The sequence below is a fragment of the Syzygium oleosum genome, unplaced genomic scaffold (assembly GCF_021117445.2).
Source record: "Syzygium oleosum isolate NSW1041296 unplaced genomic scaffold, Sole_v2.1 Sole_v2.04, whole genome shotgun sequence".
NCBI lineage: Eukaryota > Viridiplantae > Streptophyta > Magnoliopsida > Myrtales > Myrtaceae > Syzygium > Syzygium oleosum.
The window spans coordinates 13,963,355-13,986,687 of NW_026607488.1; the positions used below are offsets into that span (position 1 = coordinate 13,963,355).

Below are 23,333 nucleotides of genomic sequence, written 5' to 3' on the forward strand. Positions count from 1 at the left end.
TGCGGTCAGGTCTTTTATGGCAACAAAGCACTACATTATCAACCCCCAAATCCATCATTTCCTAAGTCTTGCACAGTAGGCACATTGGCCACAGAGGATAGCAAAGAATCAGAGACAAGGAATCATAATATAACAGATAATTTGCAACTTATGATGGGAGAGTATTGTAACATGGTAGCAGCCAACACCCCTTACCCCCTCCTCCAAACGTCATAAAAAAACCAAAAGCAGAAAGACACATGAGCACCCATGTATTCCCAACACCCAGAGGGAGAAAAATGCAGACAAACGCAGATACCCAGGGAGGCAGAAGAGCATTGCCCATAGCAGGTGGTAGAATTACCTTTCCAACACCTGCGGAAGGTTCTCCATCTGGTCTGGGACGAGGTATGACCACATTCACCAAATTACCTGCAAAACAAGTATCATTAGAACGAAGAAAACAGCTTAGATTTTGAAATCTAGGTGAAGATATAAGGCTTTGGAAACTTCTTTCTGAATGTTAGGCCTGATTCTTTAAGCAGAATGTGGAACAAGAAAAGGCTGTAAAACAGAGATACAGCACAAAGAAAGAACAAAAATATTAATATACTTTTGGCGAGTCAAAAACCTCAAAATAAGAGCAGAAATTAACAAGAACTATATAGACAGTTCTTACCAAATTTTCCGCCTTCTTGTCTCATATCCTCCAATATATCTTCATACTCCCCATCATCTTTAAGCTCATCCTCAGTAACTACTTGTGTTAGACATACCACTTTAGTAGCAAGTGCACCAGGTTGAAACATAAGCTTCTGCAAAAGTTAAAAAGCCTTGGTAATTTAGACTTGAGGACATAATCGTAACAAGACAAATTAAAAAGAAGAAACCAATGTCACACATTCAATGAACCACATTTCAGTTAAAGTTCCAACTCACAGATGCAAAATAAAATAAAAGCGGAGATGACGCTGAAAAAAACTACTATGAATATACTCGAGAATATGTCAACAATGCTGCTATAATTCACGGAACTGAAATTGCAAGAATTAGCCAAAAAATTGAAATTGTAGAAAAACATGACCATGGAAAAGCACTCCTCAACGATGAATGTAAAAACCTTTCACCTGCAGAGCTATCTGCTGCTGTGCATGCAACAAAACACTCTCCTGTTCAGGTTTTGGTTGGTTTGCACCCTGGTTTAGCACGCCTAACAGTGAGAGTCTTGTCGCCCATTTTAATGCCATTGAGAGCTGCACAAGCTATATCCGAGACTGAGAGATCTTGATAAACGCAAAAAGCATAGCCTTTGGAATTTCCAGTCTCCCTGTCTTTCACTAGATCAAAACCCCTAAGAGGACCAAAAGATTCCAGCAGCTCCCTCACTTGCACTTCTGTAAAGTAATATGGTAATCCACCCACAAAAATGCGGTCAGGACCTTTCAAGCCCACCAGCAGAACCCGGGGTTAAACCAACCGCACCAAGATTTAGGTTAGGAATAGGTTGGCTAGGACCAAGAGTTGCTGCAAGGGAAGGGTTGTAATCACTGGGCCTCCTGACCTTCACAGGCGCTCCCTGCACAAAAATTCAAACTAGTTAACGTTTTGTCAATGTTGTAGATATATGAATGTCCTTGAAAAAAGGGGGCAGATCCACCGCAAGAAAAAATGTAGAATTATGTTAAAAATGTAATTGAACTTACCTCAAAGATAATGCCATCTAAGGCCATTGCATTGCTTGCCTTCTCAATAGATCTCACTTCCACAAAAGCAAACTTCTTTCATGGTTTATGTAAACATTGACAACAGCATCCCCTGTGCACATAAAAACAAAAGATGAAAATCAATACCATAATAGAAATGTGAACTAAAATAGTTATTAACTCAAGGACTTAAAATTAAAGTCCTCCTACCTCGACCTGCAGTATTTCCTCCAATAGCAGCCATAACCTGGCTAAAAAAGGTCGCAAGCATCTATCCAACGAAAGCTTCACAAAAATTAACACATGAAGCACTACCTTCTGCAAGTGAAGTCTGAGTGTTCTTGAGCATCTATCCAACGATTGCTTTGTCCTCTCCATTTTCTTCCTTTTCCCCAGAAAAAAAAAAAGGAAGAACACCCAAGAAAGAACTCACGCCGATTCAAGCCTCGCCCCGCTATTCGCAACAGCATAAAAAAAGGTCCAAAATTGCACGTCTATTCTCAAATTGGAGAACTGGGTCATTCATCAAACACTTGCAAAGCACCCTATCCTGACCCATTTACCCTATAAACTCACAAACATCATCTCAATTTCTCGATCAAGACTATACCCAATTCTAACGAAACAAGAGCAACGACAACCATTACAATAATCCGACGATGTATCTATCAGTTGACACACGAACATACTCGAGAACTTCAATAAGAAGGTCACAAAATCAGAGTAGACGGAATGTACAAATCTCGGAATGGGACCGACGGAACGGATATATCTCGGAATGGGAACGTACAAATCTCGGAATGGCTGGAAACTATTGAGGCCCTCCTCCCACAGGTAGCCGTCCCTCTCGACGGTGGTGATGTTGCCGCCGACGCGGTCCCTGGCCTCGGTGACGACCACGTCGGGGGCCCTGTCGCGGTGCTTCGTGGCGAGCGCCTGGGCGATGCAGAGCCCGCTGATCCCGCCCCCGACCACCACGCAATCAACCAGTCCCCCGCCGGCGGCCCTCGGCTGGGAGATCGCGGGGCCCTCGGCGACGGAGCACCGGATCTCGGCGGGCGCGCGGGAGGGCTTGTGGGAGCGGAACGGGCGGATGGCGACGGAGGAGGAGGCGACGGCGGCGGTGGCGGTGAGGGTGGCCATCATGGTTGGTGGAGGGGAGGAGGGAGCGACGGAGAGGTGTTTGGCGGAAGGGGGGCATCTGAGGAATAACAAAGAGAGGGCGGGGAGCAAAATTAGGGAATTTTGCCACGGACATAAGAGTTCATCGCTAAACAAAGCCTCGGACTTACTAACGAAATTAAAAAAAATCAAGCAAGAGTTTATTTTCATGGCTAAATTCGTGGCAAATTTGCCACGGATTTAGCCACGAATTTTTAAAAAAATGAATTTTAGGCGTTTTTGGACAATTTTTTTAAAATTCATGGCTATATCGGTGGCAATTTTGCCATGGATTTAGCCACGAATTTTAAAAAAATGAATTTTAGGCATTTTTGGACATTTTTTTAAAATTCGTGGCTAAATTTGCCACGGATTTAGCCACGAATACCATTTTTACTAGACTTTAATGAAATTCGTGGTAAATTTGCCACGGATTTAGCCGCGAATTTGATTTTTACTAGCCTTTAATGAAATTCGTGGCTAAATCCGTGGCAAATTTGCCACAGATTTAGCCACAAATTTGAAAAAATGCCCAAAAACGCCTAAAATTCATTTTTTAAAATTCGTGGCTAAATCCGTAGCAAATTTACCATGGATTTAGCCACGAATTTCATTTTTACTAGATTTTAATGAAATTCATGGCTAAATCCGTGGCTTGCCACAAATTTTAAAAAATTGCCCACACACGGCTAATTCAATTTGCCACGGATTTTGCCACGAATTTCATTTCTACTAGCATTTTTCAAATTCGTGGCTAAATCCGTGGCAAAATTGCCCACACACGCCTAATTCATTTTTTTTAAAATTCGTGGTTAAATCCGTGGCAAATTTGTCACGGATTTAGCTACGAATTTGAAAAAAATTGCCCACACACTCTTAATTCATTTTTTTTCAAATTCGTGGCTAAATCCGTGGCAAATTTGCCACGGATTTAGCCACGAATTTCATAAAAAAAATTGCCCACACACAGGCTAATTCATTTTTGGGTTAATACCACGAAAAACCCTAAATTGGTACGTTTGTAACAATTTTACCCCAAAACTATTTTTCTGACCATAAAAAACCCCAAACTGGTAAACTTGTGACAAATCTACCCCGAACTATTTTTTTGACCACCAAAAATCCCAAACTGGTATACATGTGACAATTTTACCCCGAACTAATTTTTTAATATTATTTTTTATTTTTCGAATTTTTTATTTATTTTTTTATTTTTTCTTTACTTTTTTTTTTCCTTTCTCTTCAACCTCTGGCCGGTGTTGGGCGAGGTCGACCTCGCCGGCATTGGGCGAGGTCAGCCTCGCCGGCGTTGGGCGAGTTCAGCCTCGCCGGCGTTGGGCGAGTTCAGTCTCTTCTTGCAACGGCGGGGCCGAGCCCTCGCCAGATCTGGCGAGGCTCGACCTCGCCGTTGCAGGGCAAGGCCGACCTCGCCCAATGTTGGCGAGGCTGACCTCGCCAGCGGCCGGCGGGACCAGGCCCTCGCCGGATCTGGCGAGGCTCGACCTCGCCGTTGCAGGGTAAGGCCGACCTCGCCCAACGCCGGCGAGGCTGACCTCGCCCTGCAACGGCGAGGTTGAGCCTCGCCAGATCTGGCGAGGGCCCGGTCCCATCGGCCGCTGGCGAGGTCGAGCCTCGCCGACGTTGGGCGAGGTCGTGCCTCGCCAGCGGCCGGCGGGGCCGGCCCTCGCAGATCTCGGCGAGGCTCGACCTCGCCGTTGCAAGGCGAGGCCGACCTCGCCTAACGCCGGCGAGATCGAGCCTCGCCAGTGGCCGGCGGGGCCGACCTCACCGGCTTCCGCCTCTGGCCGGTCGCCAGTCCAGCGACCGACCAAAGGTTGAAGAGAAAGGAAAAAAAAAAGTAAATAAAAAATAAAAAAATTCGAAAAATAAAAAATAATATAAAAAAAATTAGTTCGAGCTAAAATTGTCACATATATACCAGAACTATTTTTTTGGCGGTCAAAAAAATAGTTCGGGGTAGATTTGTCATAAGTGTACCAGTTTGGGGTTTTTTATGGTCAAAAAAATTGTTTGGGATGAAATTGTCACAAATGTACTAGTTTAGGGTTTTTCGTGGTATTAACCCTTCATTTTTTTTCAAATTTGTAGCTAAATCCATAGCAAATTTGCCACGGATTTCGCCACGAATTTCATTTCTACTAGCCTATTTTTCAAATTCGTGGCTAAATCTGTAGCTAATTTACCACGGATTTAACCATGAATTTGAAAAAAATTGCCCACACACGCCTAATTCATTTTTTTTCAAATTCATGGCTAAATCCGTGGCAAATTTACCACGGATTTAGCCACGAATTTCATTTTTACTAGCCTTAATCTTTACTTTCTTACCTCAACCTTAATCTTTACTTTCATCATAATCCATGGAAATAGTAGTGAAAATTCAGGTATTTATAAAATACAAAATATGAAGAAAATATATCAAAAAGTGTATTTACTCTTATTATACACCTTGGGACCTTGCAAAGGATTTTTTTTTTAAATATCATCTTTTTAAACAGATTTGCAACTTAGAACTTTTTAAGAACATTCATTATCAGTAGTTGAATACTATCAAATAGAATTTTAAAGAAATTGATATATGTAATTTCATTGTAACAGTTATTATCGCAAGCCTCCTTCCTGCATTTGTAAAACATTGTTAATGTCAAAACGTAAATGGACAAACTTCTCTATAACTTATTTAGTAAAAATAATCATTATCAAGGAAGAGAAAATTTTACCATGGTTTCTTCAAATGGCTCCGTGACGTTCTTATTTTTACCATGATTGCCACGAATTTGCCTCGAATTTAGCCACGAATTGTCCACACACGCCAATTTTTACTATATTAATTTCCGTGGCTAAATCCGTGGCTAATTAGCCACGGATTTAGCAATGGAAATTAAGTATTGTGGCATTTACCTACTATATTTATTTCCGTGGCTAATTAATTAGCCACGGATTTAGCCACGAAAATTAAGTATCGCGACATTTTCCTACTATATTTATTTCTGTGGCAAAATTCGTGGCTAATTAGCCACGGATTTAGCCACGAAAATTAAGTATCGCGGCATTTTCCTATTATATTTATTTCCGTGGCTAAATCAATGAAAAAACCTAGCCGTAGTATAAATAGGGCTCCAAAAAAAAAAATTTCCGGGGCTACGCCCCCGAATCCCCCGCAACATTTGCTCTCTTACTCCAGCTTGGGCAAACCACCATAGAAATTTGTTCGTGACGCGGAGGGTTTGTCACGCCCCGAACCCCCATCGAGCTCGCGACATTCCTTGCTCCAGTTGAGTAGTTGCGACGTCCCAGGAACGTCGCCGATCCAACCCAAACATCAGAGCCACATGCGGAAGCGAAAATAAAAACCCCAGACAAAAAGATGACGACAACGAGGTAGAACACCACAACAATCAAACAACAACATCTTCATACAGCACCAAACATACAAACATCATATTACAGACATAAATACAAACGAACATACTCCGCCACCGTTTTAATAAAAGATCAAGGTCTGGTTAACTTAACTTCCCTATGGGTCAACCCGATTTACACAACCCCTAAAACCCTAGGGAAAACCTAAGGATCGCCATTCTCCAATCTGCCCCTAATTCATCTGGTTCAATCCTCCGGAAATCTCTTGGGCATCGCTTGCGAATCCTCCGGCACCATGGGCGGCTCTTCATACTTCAAAAAGAGGAGGCAGTTCCCTGGGTTTATGGCTGGGGGTCTGAAAGTGGCGGTTATACAACCGTGAGACGAATCTCAATAAGTGTACAACCCCAAACCCCACGTAGGCACTCACGTACCGCCAGACGAAAACACACATAACACACAATCTATCAACCAAACTAACAATCACATGCGACCCTACCTGGAATTCCTCACGCACGTCCATGCACGTTAGTTAACCACACAGCCAGTATGCCACAGAAATACATCACCGCCGCGCGCGTGCCCCGATTATAGAGCAAAACCCACTTGGGCACGTCCCATACCATGCCTAGCAGTTTTTACCCCATAATCGAGCATCACACCACGCAATACAAACACACTCGCACACCAACTCACACCATGCATCACTTTTCACAATCCTCTCACATCTAGCCAAATCCAGCTCATTCTCAACCATTCCACCACTACCGCGCCCGCGTAAAACGCATCAGGCCAACGATCTTCTGACCTCGTCAGGCATCGTCACCCCGTCGGGTCGAGCATCGTCACCTCGTCAGGGACGGCATTGTCCCACGTAAACGCACACGCCTCAAGACGGAATCCTACACACACTTTCCTTCTACCGCGCCCACGTAAAACACATCAGGCCAACGGTCTTCTGACCACGTCAGGCATCGACACTTCGTCAGGCCGGGCATCGTCACCTCGTTAGGGACGGCATCGTCCCGCGTAAACGTACACGCCTCAAGACGGATCCTTTCCAACCAATCCCACATTTTCGTATCCTCGTTCCACTCAAACCACACTTACACACGGCCAACAAACGCACGGCCAAACATACACACCTCACACACACATTTCACAATTTCAAATTCTCGTCACACGAACACGCCACCCAATCATACACTCTTGGCACGCGAATTCAATGCATATTCACACGACCACGCCCCTACACCTCACGGCCACACAAACACGGCACACAACCACACCGCATTCAGCCCAATGCACAAATCAGAACCAGCCAACAACAGCACACAAAACAATTAATCCAATAAACCCGATCAAGCCAATACGATTCCAATTAATCACACCATTCAACCCCGATCGATCCTCAACATCACAGTCCTAATCGAGCCTCCTAAACCTCGAATTTCCCTCGACAATCAGTCCACAATCACCTAAACAACCAGCCATTAAACACAATTCACACAACCACGCACAAATTTCCATTCAAGGCACAATCCCATCAATTAATCGCACAATTCAGCCGCGATCATTTCGCATCACCTCGGCCCCATCCAAGCCTACCAAACCATGCATTTTCAATCTCCCAAATCAGTCCATAACCTCCGAATAGCCAGCCCCATTCTCAGCCTAAAACAGCCACGAAAACAGCCACAATTTCGCCTAAATCAAGTCCTAAACAAGCCTGGAAATACCCGAGGTCCTAAATGACATTTGGGGAAAACACTTACCTAAGAAAAACAGGGCAAGCTGGCTGGACAAGGGGCCGGAACAGTAGCAGCAGCAGCAGTAGCAGCGTCGCCGGCGTACGAACGCCGATGTACGTACGCCCGTACGGACACCCGTACCGATCAGTACAGAAATCGTACTGACAGAGACGTACGGCAACGTACGGCGAGGCTGGACGTCACTGTGGCAGCAGCTCGGCCGTTCGAGCTCCGGTGTGGCGGCGGCGAGCTCCGGCGTCCTTTGCCGAGAGAGAAAAACCAAGAGAGAGAGAAGAGAGAACGTGGAAGAAGAGAGAGAGTGATCTGGTCAGAAATGAGAGGAGAGAGAGAGAGCTGGTCAGATATAGTGGGCTAGTGGGGTGACACGTGTCGCGATCCTACGCGATTTCCCATTTTGCCCTTGATCCAACGGCCCTCGTTCGTTCCAATCCAATAATGCAAGGGTAAAAGCGTCCAAGGTCCAATAATGCAGCTGATTTTTCAGACCTGATCAATCCCAAAATTATCTAAAATTAGGAATTCCCAATACCGGGTCCAAGGGCAAAATGGTAATTTTCCGGTCCCGGGGCAAAATTTCAATTTTCGCACATACGGGTTCCATATGGGTGTGGCCAACATAATATGGCGTCGGAATCGTGAAAATAGCTTCTTAAGCCCTCGAAAATCGACTGCAAAGTCCTGGGAATAAAATATTATTATTTTTCACTTCCGAGCCAAAATTCCAATTTTTGACCGAAGCAACTCTAAATGCGCGTGAGGGCAGGTTTCGGCCAAACTCCGATTCGCCGGTGTTCTGCCATCTAGGGCGGCATCGGACACTCGGGTGGGAACCTCAAACCCTCTCTCTCTAACTTTTCCTCTTTGGTTTCACCCGTTTCCCTCTCCTCTCTCTCTCTGGCTTTTCGTCGAACACCTCTTCTTCAATGTTCAAGTTTTTTTCCCTTTTGTTCATCGATTTTTCCCACCCAAATTCGGTTAGAACCTATTTCCGATCGGTTAGATTGGTTACTTGGTGCCAGCTGGAGAATCTCCAGCTGGCCAACTCAGTTCAAACGTGCTAATTTGATCGGGGAGGGTTGGCAAAGTCCTAGGCACGAAAATACTTTTTTCTAGGTTTAATGGGTCTTTGAATGAGTCGGGCGAATAAGATGAACAACTCGGGTCGGGTCGGGTCGGGTCGGGTCGGGTCGACCCGGTCGACTCGGCAGACCCGGATTAGTATAAATTTGCAAATTAAGCTTAATTTTGACCTAATTTTCAAAATTAAACCCCAAAATTGAATTCCCCATCATATTCTGAACCCAAATATGTGATTTTCCCCAATTTTTGTTATAATTGTGTCCAAGATTTTCATATTTTTGTACTCGGGTTAATAGGGCTTTATTCGATTTAATGTCCTAATGACCTGATTAGGAAAAATTGATGCCAAAATTGAATTACCCACATCTGATTAACCCTAGAAATGATGATCTCATGTTTCGATAATTTCATATTGGGCACGATTCCCAATTTAGGTTCAAAATTCTTAATTTTCAATTGAATTTTGAAGTTTTCTGATTTCTTTGACAAATTGTGCAATTGGACCGACCATTATATAATTCAAGGTCCCAGAATCATTTGTTGTGAAGACACTATGACTTAAAAATGACTACAAAAAAAATAATTGCATTTTTTGTTCAATTTGGGTTTGATCTTGCCCAATTTTGGGAAAAACATATACCCGATTGAGATTTTTTAAAATTGATGATGTATTCATGAAATTGAATTTAAAATAGGACTAATGACTATTTTTATGGAATTTTCTAATTCCATTTGCTATTTTTCTTGATTTTCGCGCTTATTTTGACTAAAAGAAATTAAGGAAAAATGTAGGAAAATGCTAAAAAAAATATTTTTTTGGTTTAGAAATAGGTTTCTAGGCTTGGCCAAGATTCCTAGTCCCAATTTTGAGATTTTTGAAAATATGAAATAAAATGAACTAAAAATCAGTGTCAACAGCTGCCCCTCTTTGAGATTGAGCTCGTTAGAGGTTGATCTCAAAGACAAGACGACACTTGAATTTTTATTCGACTCATTGAACAAGATAAGATGAAAATTTCATAACAACTAATTAGAAATCTTGCTTTTGAAATTCGTGATCTAATCTAAAAGTTTTCTTTTCAGAACATATTTTGAAAGGCTCTTAATGATTGAGGGAGAGAAACTTACCTGTTTGTGAGCGTCTCTTTGTTACTTATCCAAGGGCATGAATTGATGGTGGTGATGATTATGATGGTTATTTTGATTTCGTGGTTTAAGGACGAACCCATGAACCATGAACACCCAAGGCTCCTCGCCTGAGGATTTGGAAATTTGCCTATTGGTTCCTTATCAGTAGGACTTTGAATTTGCCTAGGGGCTCCTTGCCTGTAGGACTTTGGATTTGCCTAGTGGTTCCTCACCAGTAGGACTTGAATTTGCCTAGGGGCTCCTCGCCTGTAGGACTTTGGATTTGCCTAGTGGTTCCTCACCAGTAGGACTTGAATTTGCCTAGGGGCTCCTTACCTGTAGGACTTTGAATTTGCCTAGGGGCTCCTCGCCTGTAGGACTTTGAATTTTCCTAAGGGCCCATCGCCTATAGGACTTGAATTTGCATAGGGCTCCTCGCTTGTAGGACTTTGGATTTGCCTAGGGGCTCCTCGTCTGTAGGACTTAAATTTGCCTAGGGACTCCTCGCTTGTAGGACTTTGAATTTGCCTAGGGGCTCCTCGCCTGTAGGAATTTGAATTTGCCTAAGGGCTCCTCGCCTGTAAGACTTGAATTTGCCTAGGGGCTCCTCGCCTGTAGGACTTTGAATTTGCTTAGGGGTTTCTCGCCAGTAGGACTTTGAATTTGCCTAGGGGCTCCTCGCCTGTAGGACTTGAATTTGCCTAGGGGCTCCTCGCCTGTAAGACTTTGAATTTGTCTAGGGGCTCATCGCCTGTAGGACTTTGAATTTGCCTAGGGGCTCCTCGCCTGTAGGACTTGAATTTGCCTAGGGGCTCCTCGCCTGTAGGACTTTGAATTTGCCTAGGGGCTCCTCGCTTGTAGGACTTTGAATTTGCCTAGGGGCTCCTCGCCTGTAGGACTTTGGATTTGCCTAGTGGTTCCTCACCAGTAGGACTTGAATTTGCCTAGGGGCTCCTTGCCTATAGGACCTGAATTTGTTTAGGGGCTCCTCGCCTGTAGGACTTGAATTTGCTTAGGGGCTCCTCGCCTGTAGGACTTGAATTTGCTTAGGGGCTCCTCGCCTGTAGGACTTTAGGAAGACTTCAAACAATGAATGTCTTGACCGTGAGTTATGTGATTTTGAGGTTTCGCTAACCTTTGTATGGTTTTTTAGTTGATCAAAAACTATTTTGAAAAGTGATTTTGAAATTAATCAAAACTGTTTGAAGTGTGGTTTTGTTCTTAGCTTACCACAAACTGTTTGAAAACTTTATTTGAAGTTGACCAAAAACTTTTGAAACTTGGTTTGGAAACATGCATTCTTTGCATTAAATGCATTTCAGACAATCAAATTTCCCTTTTCAAGGAATTATTTAAACAAAATGCTTGCAATCTCTCAAGAAATGCTTGAAATGATCGTTTGGAAGACTTTCATTAGAAAGGATTTGTTTCAATCTATGAACTTGGTCTTTTCTTTATTTGATTGAAAGGGGACTTGTCTGATATCCCTCAATTTTATCTCTCTTAACCAATCCTTAGGTGTTTGGAGATGTTCGCAATGTATACAATCCAATTGATCCGATAAGGTCTTTGAAAAGGTTGTAATGTTGGCTTGGTCAATGGCTATTCAAAGGATAGGCATTCTGAGACCAAGAAAAAGGATTTCATCACAGCTGACTTCGGGTCTACAAGTTAAGAACCTTGAGATCAAGACAAGACATTGTTGCATACACTTCTTTAAGTGATGACTTCTTGTCATAAAGTCATGTTTCTACTTTCAACATCCCAATCTGAAGAGTCTTTGGGGAGAAGTTATATTGTTGGTATTGGGTAGGCTCAAAAGACTCATTTGTTTGAGTTCAGGGTTTTTATGAAATTGGTGATCTTCTTGGCATCACCACCTTTTCTTTTGCTCATTCTCACTTGTTGTGATATATGATCTCTCATGATCTTGACTTTGCTTTGTCATGACTTTTTTTTTGTCATTTTGAGCTTTTTTTTTAACTCTCTTTTTCTTTCTCATTTTCCTTGGGCATTTGGCCTTGCTTTTACCAGGCACACTGCTTTTTCATGCCCCAGACTCTTTTGCCTTTGATCTTTTTGAATTCTAAGGACTCTGTGTCATGCCTTTTTGTTTCTTATCTATTAAACTGGATTATATGCTCATGCTCTAATGTGAAGAGATGATCACCAATTTAAGGTTCTGAAATGAATATTCAAGCTCAATTGGGCTTTGCCAAAGGTAATGTATTTGGGTATAAGAAATGAAGTGTTCTTTTTCCTCTTGGGATGTCTTGAGCTTCTATATGACTTCATCTGAAGTTATCACAGAAAGATTGATGCAAGAATATGCAATAAAATCTTTCTTGATCCTATTCTCCATAACTATCAATCACAAATCTCCTGATTTGCCCCAATGTGGGGTGGTTCTTAACAGGGTTATTTTGAAAAAACTTCTCTACTATTTCGGCTCAAATTTGGTTTGTAAGAGATAAGCATATGTTTGGGATAGTGAAATGATTGCCTTTCATCATTTCAAACCATGTAATCATTGCGAACATTCCCTATTTTCTTCGGATGAGTTTTTCTCACTCACCTCTACATTTTGACTTTGAGTGTATAGGGGACATGTGTAGATATGGCTTACCTTTCATCATTTGAAGGTGTTTCTATTTGATTTGATCCAAACTTTTTCTTTGAAATTTTTCAAAGCCTTTTGTCAAATTATCCCTTTTAGGGAATTTTGATGCTTGGTGCATTTTTAAAGAAAGCGTGTTTCAAAACTTTTGATTGAAACATTTCTGAGGTATTTTCCTTTTCAAAATAATCTGTTTTGTTTTGTTCAATTTAGTGTCATTCCGCTTGGGAATAAAAAGTTCGATTTTCTCTTAGAAAGGCAACCTCTTTAGCACATGCCCTCATGATTTAGGGATACCCGTCTGATCAACTTACCAAGATCCCTCTTGTTTGTGTGTTTTTGCTTTGATTCCATTGGGGATTTTTCTTTTGTTGCTCCTTTTTGTCTCCCTGGGAATGATAAAAAGAAAAGCACATTTAGGGAATATCACCGGAAAATTGAATTGAAAATAATACTTCCCTCTACTATTTAATAACTCTATTGGGAATTCTGAAATCACCAACTGGTTCGGATTCTTTTGCTTTTTCTGCAAAACAGATAAGCATGCTTATGAAATGCATGGTATGCATGATATGCATGATATTGCACATGTTCTAAAATAACCCAAATCTTTTCTTGAATATTTGTCTTCATTTCATGGGTAAAAAATCTTAACAGCATCTGCATTTACGGGATAGGCCAATTCTGTTCCTGCTATATCTACAAGAATCAATACTCCTCGAGGAAGAACTTTCTTGACAATGTATGGACCCTCATAATTCGAAGTGAATTTACCACGAGGATCTGAATTGTTGAAAATGACTTTCTTCACTACTAAATCCTCTGTTTTGAAATTCCTCGGTTTCACTTTTCGATTAAAGGATTTAGCCACTCTTCTCTGATAGGCTTGCCCATGGCATATAGCTCTTAATCTCTTTTCATCGATCATGTTGAGTTGTTCATATCTTTGTTGAATCCACTCAGCTTCTGAAAGCTTCAATTTGGATAGTATCCTTAACGAAGGAATTTCTACTTCAACAGGTAGCACTGCTTCCATTCCATAAACCAATGAAAATGTGCTCCAGTTGATGTTCGAATTGAAGTTCAGTATGCCATCAGAGCATACGGTAACCTTTCGTGCCAATCACAATAATTTTCGGTTGTCTTGGCCAATATCTTCTTGATATTCTTATTTGCCGCTTCAACTGCTCTATTCATTTGTGGACGATATGGAGATGAGTTCAAATGTTGGATGTGGAAGTGTTCGAGTAAATCATCTACAATCTTGTTGTTTAGATTTGAACTATTGTCCGTAATTATTGCTTCTGGAACTCCATACCTAGCAATGATGTCCCGCCTAATGAATCTTGCAACATTCTTGGCAGTAACATTCGTGTAGGAGTCTGCTTCAATCCATTTAGTGAAATAATCAATAGCGACCAGGATAAACCGGTGCCCATTTGAAGCCTTGGGGTTGATTGGACCAATCATATCAATACCCCACATTGAAAATGGCCATGACTCGAACATTTGATGTAGTTCATTTGGCGATGCATTAATTTTGTCTTCATAAACTTGACATTGATAGCAACATCTCACGTGTTGGATGCAATCTGATTCCATTGTCATCCAATAGTATCCCAACCTCATAATTTTTCAGGCTAGAAGATGTCCATTCATGTGTGGTCCACATTCATCTTCGTGAATTTCTTTCATGATATGTTCAGCTTATGTAGCATTCACACATCTTAGTAAGGTTGAATCAAATGATTTCTTATAGAGGATTTGACCACTGAGGAAGAATTTGTTGGCTATCTTCCTTATAAACTTCTTGTCATCTGGTTGGCTTTCTTCAAGAAATTCTCCTGATTGAAGATATCTTTTAATGTCATGATACCATGGTTCGTTGTCAAATTCTGCCTGAACCATCATGCAATGAGCTGGTTGTTCAAGAATATTAATTCTCAATGGTTTTATATCCATACCATCTTCAGCTTGTAGTAAGGATGACAAAGTTGCAAGAGCATCTGCAAAATGATTCTGAGTTCTTGGGAGATAATCGAATATTACTTCTTCAAAGTTTTCTATCATCTCTTCTAAGTATCTGTGATAAGGAATTAGCTTGGCATCTCGAGTTTACCATTCATCAGTTGATTGCAATATGATGAGCATAGAATCTCCATAAACTTGCAACCTTTTTACCTTCATTAAAAGGGCTAATTGTAAGCCAAAAATGCATGCTTTGTATTTAGCGACGTTATTGGTGCATGGAAATATCAATTTTGCAGATACCGGATAGTGTTGGCCTTCTGGGGAGATCAGTACTGCCCCAGTTCTTGATCCAGATAAGTTGGTTGCACCGTCAAAATACATGGTCCATTTATCGTCGACCAGTGTCAATATAAGATCATCAAGTTGCTCTTCAGGATTGGCGATATTCTGCAAATTTTCTGCCAACATGTCTGCTATTGTTCGTCCTTTGACTGACTTTTGGGATAAACTTCTGATGTCGAATTCAGATAACAAGACTTGCCACTTTGCCAATTTCCCGACCAAGGAGGATTTCTCAAGAAGGTACTTGATCGAATCATTCTCAGTTACTAGCAAAATTTGATGATGAATGGTGTATTGTCTTAATCTGTGTAATACCCAAATCAATGCAACGCATGTCTTCTCGACTGCTGGGCAATTCACTTATGATATTGTGAACTTCTTGCTCAAGTAATAAATGGCTTGTTCTTTACCATCATTTGGTCTTCTTTGTACAAGCACTGCTCCTAACGATTCATAGTAAATCGTCAAATATAAGATCAGTGGAATTCTAGGGATTGGTGGTACCAACACTGGTGGGCATACCAGATATTCTTTGATCTTGTCAAAGGCTTGTTGACATTCCGCATCCCACTTCACTTTGGCATTTTTCTTCAATAGTTTGAAGAATGGTTTAGTAGTTTTAGAAAGCTGATAGATGAAACGAGCAATGTAATTTAATCTCCCCAACAGGCTTCTCACTTCTTTTACCGTAGAAGGAGTTTTTAAGTCGTATATTGCCTTGATCTTGGAAGGATCTATTTCGATGCCCCTGCTACTGACCACAAATCCTAGTAGTTTGTCAGATTTTGCCCCAAATACACATTTGTTGGGGTTCAGCAGCAACTTGTACTTTCTAACTCTTTTGAACAATTTACGAAGCACCTCAACATGATCTTCTCCTTGTTTGGATTTTGCAATCATGTCATCTACATATACCTCGATTTCTTTGTGCATCATGTCATGAAACAAAGTTACCATTGCCCTTTGATATGTGGCACCAGCATTTTTCAAATCGAAATGCATCACCTTGTAACAGAATGTCCCCCATGGTGTTATGAAGGACGTCTTCGCCTTATCCTCTTTCTTCATGAGGATTTGATTATATCCTGAGAAACCATCCATGAATAAAAATGTTTCGAACCTAGCAGTGCTATCCACTAATACATCAATATGTAGAAGCAGAAAATCATCCTTAGGGCTTGCTTTATTTAGGTCGCGATAATCAACACACACTCGTACTCGACCATCTTTCTTTATTACGGCTACTATGTTGGCTACCCATTCTGGATATGGTACTACCTCAATGAAACCGACTTTGAGCAATTTCATCACTTTTTCTTCTATTTTCTTTGCCAAGTCCGGCTTCGTCTGCCTCAGTTTTTGCTTCTTTGGTGGGATATTTGGATCGATTGGCAAAGCATGTTCAACTATGCTTGGATCAAGGTCTGGCATGTCAGCATAAGACCATGCGAATATATCTAGATATTCCTTAAGCAAATCTGTGATTCTTTCTGCTTCTACTGAGGGAGGACTTTCCCCAATCTTAACTTCCTTGGGATTCTCTTTATCACCCAGATTAATAGTGACCGTTTTCTCTAATGTGAGTGGTTTTGATTCTTCATGACGAATCCATTCCTTTCTAATCCATTCCTCATCTTCATTATCCACTTCAATATCGCAAGTGATCTCCTCGGAAAGATTTAGGTCACATATGAACCTATTATGGATATGTGAATGTTCATGTCTGACATGTACAAACATGATTAGTAATTGCATACAAAGTAAGTAACGCACGTGGTCCTATGAAAAACCTTTTAGAAATTCATAAAGACAGAGCTAGTCCTCATATCATCAGACTTCCTTGCTCTTAAAATCATTTTCGCAATGAGGAGCAATATAGAAACCCAAAGCCTCAAGCCTCACGAATGCGGATAATGTTCATCATAGGTTTGGTTTTGTTTCTACATGTCCTTAACAAAACATTTGACCACTTTTATTGAATTGAAAAATGAGATTACATCTATATCAAAAGGAATGTAAATTGCAACTGGACTGAAATTACAAATGAAATCACAAGAAATTTGAAATTGTAATCAACAAAATGCAATGGGAAAAAACTTATAGCAAAAGTTCAAGAGAATCTTCCTACTCCAGTGTGTAGGTATCTTCTGCCTCAGTTATAAAAACGTTAATGGTATTCTCTTTGAATAAACTTGACAGAACAGATTCTTCTTCTGCATGTAAGTCTTCTTCTTGAAGTAGCTTGGAAGGTCCAGGAAAAGTTTCCTTAATGTAAATCTAATGATAGGGAAGCTCTTTAGCTTTGCCCTTCCATACGGATGGATTAATGAGGCGATCACCTCGGCCTCTACAGCCTCCATGGTTCTTTCGACCTCGGCCTTGGCCTCCATGGTGGTCCTTGGAGTTATCTGGAAAATAACATACTTCGTGCTTCATTCTTGTAGCAAGCGGAGTAATAGGTTCTTTGATCCCTTGGGATTTCGATCCAAGACCATTACCCGGAGTAAATTCATACTGGTATAACACCCTTCCAGACATAATGGATGGTGTTGAGAACTCTGAGGATTTTATGATGCAACCAGCAGGAATTTGCACCATTGAGATCATTTCGAAGGAATGATAACTTGGTTCGTCTTTCACTTCGGGTTCGACATACGGTATTGCACTCTCTTTGTAAGTGACAAAATCCGGCTCCCCGTGTACGATGATCATCTTGCCATTAATGATGAACCTGACTTTCTGATAGAGACTTGAAGGAATGGCACCAGCCATATAAATCCAAGGTCTTCCAAGTAACAAGTTGAAAGTCCTCGGAATATCTACTACTTGGAAGTTAATCAGGAAAGGCACAGGGCCTATGTTCACCTCGAGCTCGATATTGCCAATAACGTCTTTCTTCATTCCATCAAACGAACGCACCGTTACCTTAGAAGGTTTAATGAGGTCTTCATTAATCCCCAAGCGATGCAGTGTGCTTAGTGGACACAAATTAAGTACAGAACCATTATCGATCAGCACCCGTGACACCTCCTTACCTCGGCATCTGACAGCAATATACAGGGCTTTATTATGGGAACGTCCGTCAATTGGAAAATCTTCATCGGAGAAGGTAATTTGATCTTTCAGAAGAATACTGTCAACAAAGTCTTCCAATTGTACTTCATTAATCGTCTCCGGGACGTGCACCTCATTGAGAAGCTTTATAAACACCATTTTGTGGCTTTCTAAAGTCTTGAAGAGATCCAACAGAGAAATCTGTACTGGCATATTTCTTAACTGTTCAATTACCTCAAATTCGCTCGTCTTCATGATCGAAAGCAACTGTTTGACATCTTCTTCGATTACTCCTTTCTTTTCGTGTTCACTTTCCTTCGGGACATTGCATCTCCATGATCGGGTTATGGCATCGACTTCTCTGGAAGAGTAATGCCAAGGTACACACTTAGTGTCAAACTTTTCTTTTGGAGGGAGAGTGATAATCACAGGCTGTGTTTATTCTTCTTTGATCCTTAGCTGATCAATGGGAAGTTGGATAGTGATTGGTATGACAGGACCTTCCTCCTTATATTTATCTACCTCATCAAGCTTGATTAGAAATGATGTAATCATGGATACCATGCTTCTATTGGCTTCGTCAGCATCCATTCCACCCCAGCCATCAGGTGTGATTATTTCATTCTTGAATGCCCATGAAGGAGGTGTATATTTGACACGGTAATTATATCGGCCACTATCTTGACCCAGAAAATCAACAACTTCACCTTGTCTTCGTGCTTTTCGAACAAATCGCCTATCACCTCGGTGAATCTTTTTCTTCTTTTTCTCTTCCCAATTTTCATTCTCCTCGAGATTTAGTTGGCTGATCGGGACCTTGTCCATGCCACCCCATCTGCCCAGTACAATGTCTTCATCTTTGAACGCCCATGGTGGTGATTTACCGCTATCTTGATCGAGTAAGTCTACGGTTTCGCCTTCAACAGATGACTTCTGGGTGAAACGCCTTTCACCATGTTGAACTTTTTCTTTCTCCTTTTCATCCTTATCTGTTTCATCTTGGAGCATTTCCTTCTTAGGTAGGGCTTTCTCCTCAGGGTTAGTTTCATCGTCCATACCACCCCAGCCATCAGGCACAATTACTTCATCTTTGAATGCCTATGGCGGTGGGGTATATTTCACTTGGAAGTTATATTTTCCAGAGTTTTCTCCCAAGTTGTCTACGATCTTGCCTTTTAGGAGCGCTTCTTGACGAAAGCGGGCATCTCCTAATCGAGAGGTTTTAATCTTGATTTCATATTCATCTTCATCGTCAGACTTGACCATTGTTTCTTCATCCTTGATCATATTTACTGTATTGTGCTCAAGAAGAGGATTCTGATGTACATTTGGCTCGGGCTCTTGGAAGTTCAATATCTTCTTGTTAATGAGCTGTTGAACCTTGTACTTTAGAGTTGGACAATTATCTACATCATGTCCCCTTTCTCCCATGTGATAGATGTAGGTTTTTGATTCATCGTACCAAGAAAATCTTGCAGGATTGTCTCTCGGTACTTCTTTGGCCACCAAATGTCTTTCTAGAAGCATTGGTAATAGCTTTGACAGGGGTCGGGGTAACGGTGTGTATTGCCTCACGGGCCTTTTATTTGGCTCGAACTGCCTTGGGTTTTTCCAAGCGACATTTGATTGCTTTGGAAATGATGCTTGATAAGTACTTGGGATTGACACCATAGCCACTTCTCAGATGGGTTCTTTATCTTTTTTCCCGGGGTAAGGCCTTCGTGTCGCTATTTCTTGAGCCTTCTTCTCTTTCAACCACCATTCAATTCTCTCACCCACTTTTACCAACACGGTGAATGTTTGACAGCCTGATACATGAAGCTTGTCATAATACTCAGTTGGCAATGATTTTAGAAAGAGCTCAATGAGCTCGTCTTCACTTATGGCGGGCTTTACTTGTGAGGCAACAGCTTTCCACCTCTGAGCATAGACTCTGAACCCTTCATTCTTCCGTTTCTCGGTTCTGACGAGATCCTCTCTAGTTAGAAGTACTTCAACATTAAACTTGTATTGGCGAAGAAATTCTCTCACTAAATGATCCCATTCAGTAAAGTCTTCTATGTCGAGGGCTGTGTACCATGCAAGGGCTGCTCCTCTCAAACTATCTTGAAATGTGCTGATAAGAAGCGGCATGTTGCCTGAATATCTTGCCATCTTACGGAAATAATACTTCAAATGGCTGTTGGAACAACCAGTGCCATCACACTTGCTCACAAACTCTGGTTCCTTATAATTTTTTAGAACGACCACCTTTGCATACAGCGAGAACTTGTCGAATCTTTGAAGCTCATAGCCTTGACTTGCTAGGCATTCTTCAATTTTGGCCAATCTCTTGGCCTCTTCTTCATCCTTTGTTTTAAATGTCTTCTTGATTTGATCATCCTCTTCTAAATTTACCACCTCAGGCGTAGTCTTTGGAGGATTCTCTTAAACCTGTTCTTTGTTTCTGACTGGGTCTTCCATCGGTGTTTCGGTTGCGTTTGAAGTTCCCACATTCGGAGTAGCAGGATAAGATCCTCAAAATGTGAGAATAGAAGCCTTCATTTCTGCCATCATTGCAACCATTTGGGTCATTTGGTTCTCGACTTCAGCTAGTCAAGCACGGGTTTCTTCTTCCGCCATTCTAACTTGTAAGTGAGTCCGAGGTCTTTTACCTTCCGTTGCTAAACAACCTGTTTTGCCAAAAAGACCCGATATTAGCATAGTAAAATGATCATGAAACCATACAATTAAAATAATGTATGGTTTCATGAGATTGTCAAGGATAAGAAATTTCATACAAACCTTAACTTTGTAAAAAATTCTTCATCAATGTCTTTCTCAAGGAATCATACAATTCAAAGAATTGTAATCCATGGTGATTCTTTACAAAACATACTTTGAAACTTTATTAAGCAATTGTTCATTAAGCAATTGTTTCAATTTTGAAAATTTTTATTACAATGCTATTCATCGAAATAGGGGAACACTAGCTTAAACAAGTCTAGGCTTCTTGCTAGCTAAGGTAGCTTCGGCTTCTTCATATTTCTTGACTCGTGTCTCCCATTCTTCCACATCGATTATAGCCTCCTCGGGAACATACGGCTCTACACCTGGCGTGCTTGGCACAATATACTCTGGGATGTACGGCTCATCAGAATGAGTAGTACACTCAAAGGTACATAGGGTTCGACATCAATTGGTCGCTTAGCCTTCAACCACCTTATATACTCGTTGGATGCCAAAAAAAGCTTCATTTCTCCTTCCAAATCTTCAGGCCATTGTACTATTTGCTTGGTTGATTTTTTCAAGGAATTCACGATCCCATCAACCCTTGTTCGCAGCTCTTTATTTTTCTTTTCCGGTAGAGGTCCTTGCGGTATCTCAAATGTGAACTCCTCAGGATGCCAAATAGGTGGAATTTATTAAACCATTCCGAATTGTCTTATGACTCTTAGTGGGCAATAAGCAGTTCCGCCGCTCAATCCAAGCAAAGGCACAAAATTGCCGTCTTTGGTAGTAATTTGAGCTTCCGTTATCTTCGGCCATTGGATTCTCCATTGAAGCTGGTCGGGAGTTAGTGCCCTAATGAAGTATGCCCACTCATGAAAAGAGTATTTTGACACTTTGTCTTGGAGTTTGAAATACTTCTCAATAGGGTTGGTAGATAAGTCAATCTCTCGAATGCGCATATAACGTTTCCAAGGTCGGATATGGGAAATAAACCACACAGAAAGTAATTTAGCTTAAGCTTGCAGTACATCTTTTTGTTGATTTTGGTATTTGTTCAATGAAATGATGGTCTCCGCCAAGAGTATATTGGAGAAGTCCCATTTTAGGCAAGCTTGCCTAGCAATTATTGCAACGAGAGGATTTAACCCAGTCCTTGATGCGGGGAATAAGACGAATCCGAAGAAGATAAGAACAAAAACCCTCGCAGAAGTATTTCCCGCTTCTTTCGGCAACTTGGAGTAATTGGCCACCAAGTAAGATAGAGGAAATCTCCCGGTATTCGACTTGATCAATTTTTCCACTTAAGTGGTCTTCAAGTTTAAGAATTCCGCTATAACGCTCATGGGTTTCAATCCAACTAGAGGCTTAACGGTTCTTGACTCGAAATCAATCCTAATGGTTACCTTATATTCTTCTAGTGTAGATACCATCTCGTGCTTGCCCAATTGAAATGTGGCAACGGTAACTTCCCAGAAATGGGATAATGCTTGGACTGGACTCACTTGGTATTCCAGGTTAATGAGCTTGAACAAATACCCGAGCCTTTCCTTTACGTATGCTTTGTTGTCCTTTGTCATGTTTACCCACCATGCCAAAAGCTCCTTCCTTGGAATAGGAATGACTTGTATGTCTAGTTTCCCCATTTCAATCTAAAGCATGTAAAAGAAAGTGATTATTATTCACCATAGATTACCAATTGATTTTAATGCCCTTATTTCAATTATATGTCCTTTTAAGGTACAACGGAGGTAAAATACACTTGCATGACTAGAAAGTAATGCAAATGTCATTTTGAGTCCATTTAAACCTTAAAAGAGCATATAGTTGAGATCATGGACAAATTCAATGTATGATGTAAATGCCCATTCTGCCATACTCCATTTAGACCATAAAGTCCTAAACTATGGCTTACAATTTCAAATACATCGAAATGAACGAATAAGCACTTGAATTACATGGAAAATCCGCCATAGACCTATACATTTCATCTAAAAATGAAAGAATAGTCAAATGGAGTATAACGCCCTAATTATGCATTCTAAAATGAAAGGGCATTTAGACCAAGCATTGAATGTCATTTAGGCATTTTTTGAAAATATGCCAACTAACATGCATAATTGTAAAAGTATGGAATGGAACAATACTTGCTTACCATGATATTTTTGTTTGGTTTTAGGTATACCAACCACAAAGACAAGCGAATGCAACCAGTGAAGTTTTGACGCTTAAAAGGGTAGGATATGCTAAAGGCTCAAGGTCACCACCTTAATGGATAAGGGATTCCATTCCAATAGGCAATTGGCCTAACGTAATGGAATATTATTCCATCTCGGTGATCGGTATTGCATTTAAACGATCTCATGGGCAATCGGCTCATAGTTTCGCCTAAACACATACCTCCTAAGGGTAATCCTAAATGTAGCCGGGGTT

General features: G+C 41.1%; 1 protein-coding gene and 1 pseudogene across 1 annotated transcript; both read right to left on the reverse strand.

The window, feature by feature from the left end:
- Positions 1 to 139: 139 nt before the first annotated feature.
- LOC115668599 (splicing factor U2af large subunit B-like) lies at positions 140 to 1,804 on the reverse strand (annotated as a pseudogene).
- A 58-nt stretch (positions 1,805 to 1,862) lies between these two features.
- Positions 1,863 to 2,874, reverse strand: LOC130134555 (protoporphyrinogen oxidase, chloroplastic-like). The gene is made up of 2 exons (XM_056310889.1): positions 2,473 to 2,874; positions 1,863 to 2,067 (listed from the first exon to the last, which is right to left on the reverse strand). The coding sequence occupies exons 1-2, from the start codon at positions 2,826 to 2,828 to the stop codon at positions 1,878 to 1,880; spliced, it is 546 nt and encodes a 181-aa protein (XP_056166864.1). The 5' UTR covers positions 2,829 to 2,874; the 3' UTR covers positions 1,863 to 1,877.
- Positions 2,875 to 23,333: the final 20,459 nt, after the last annotated feature.

Coding starts and splice junctions, on each gene's coding strand:
- LOC130134555 (XM_056310889.1), bottom strand. CDS start 2,828: ATGATGGCCACCCTCACCGCCACCGCCGCCGTCGCCTCCTCCTCCGTC. Junction 2,068..2,472: donor TTCCAGCCATTCCGAGATTT/GTACGTTCCCAT, acceptor TCTGGGGAAAAG/GAAGAAAATGGAGAGGACAA.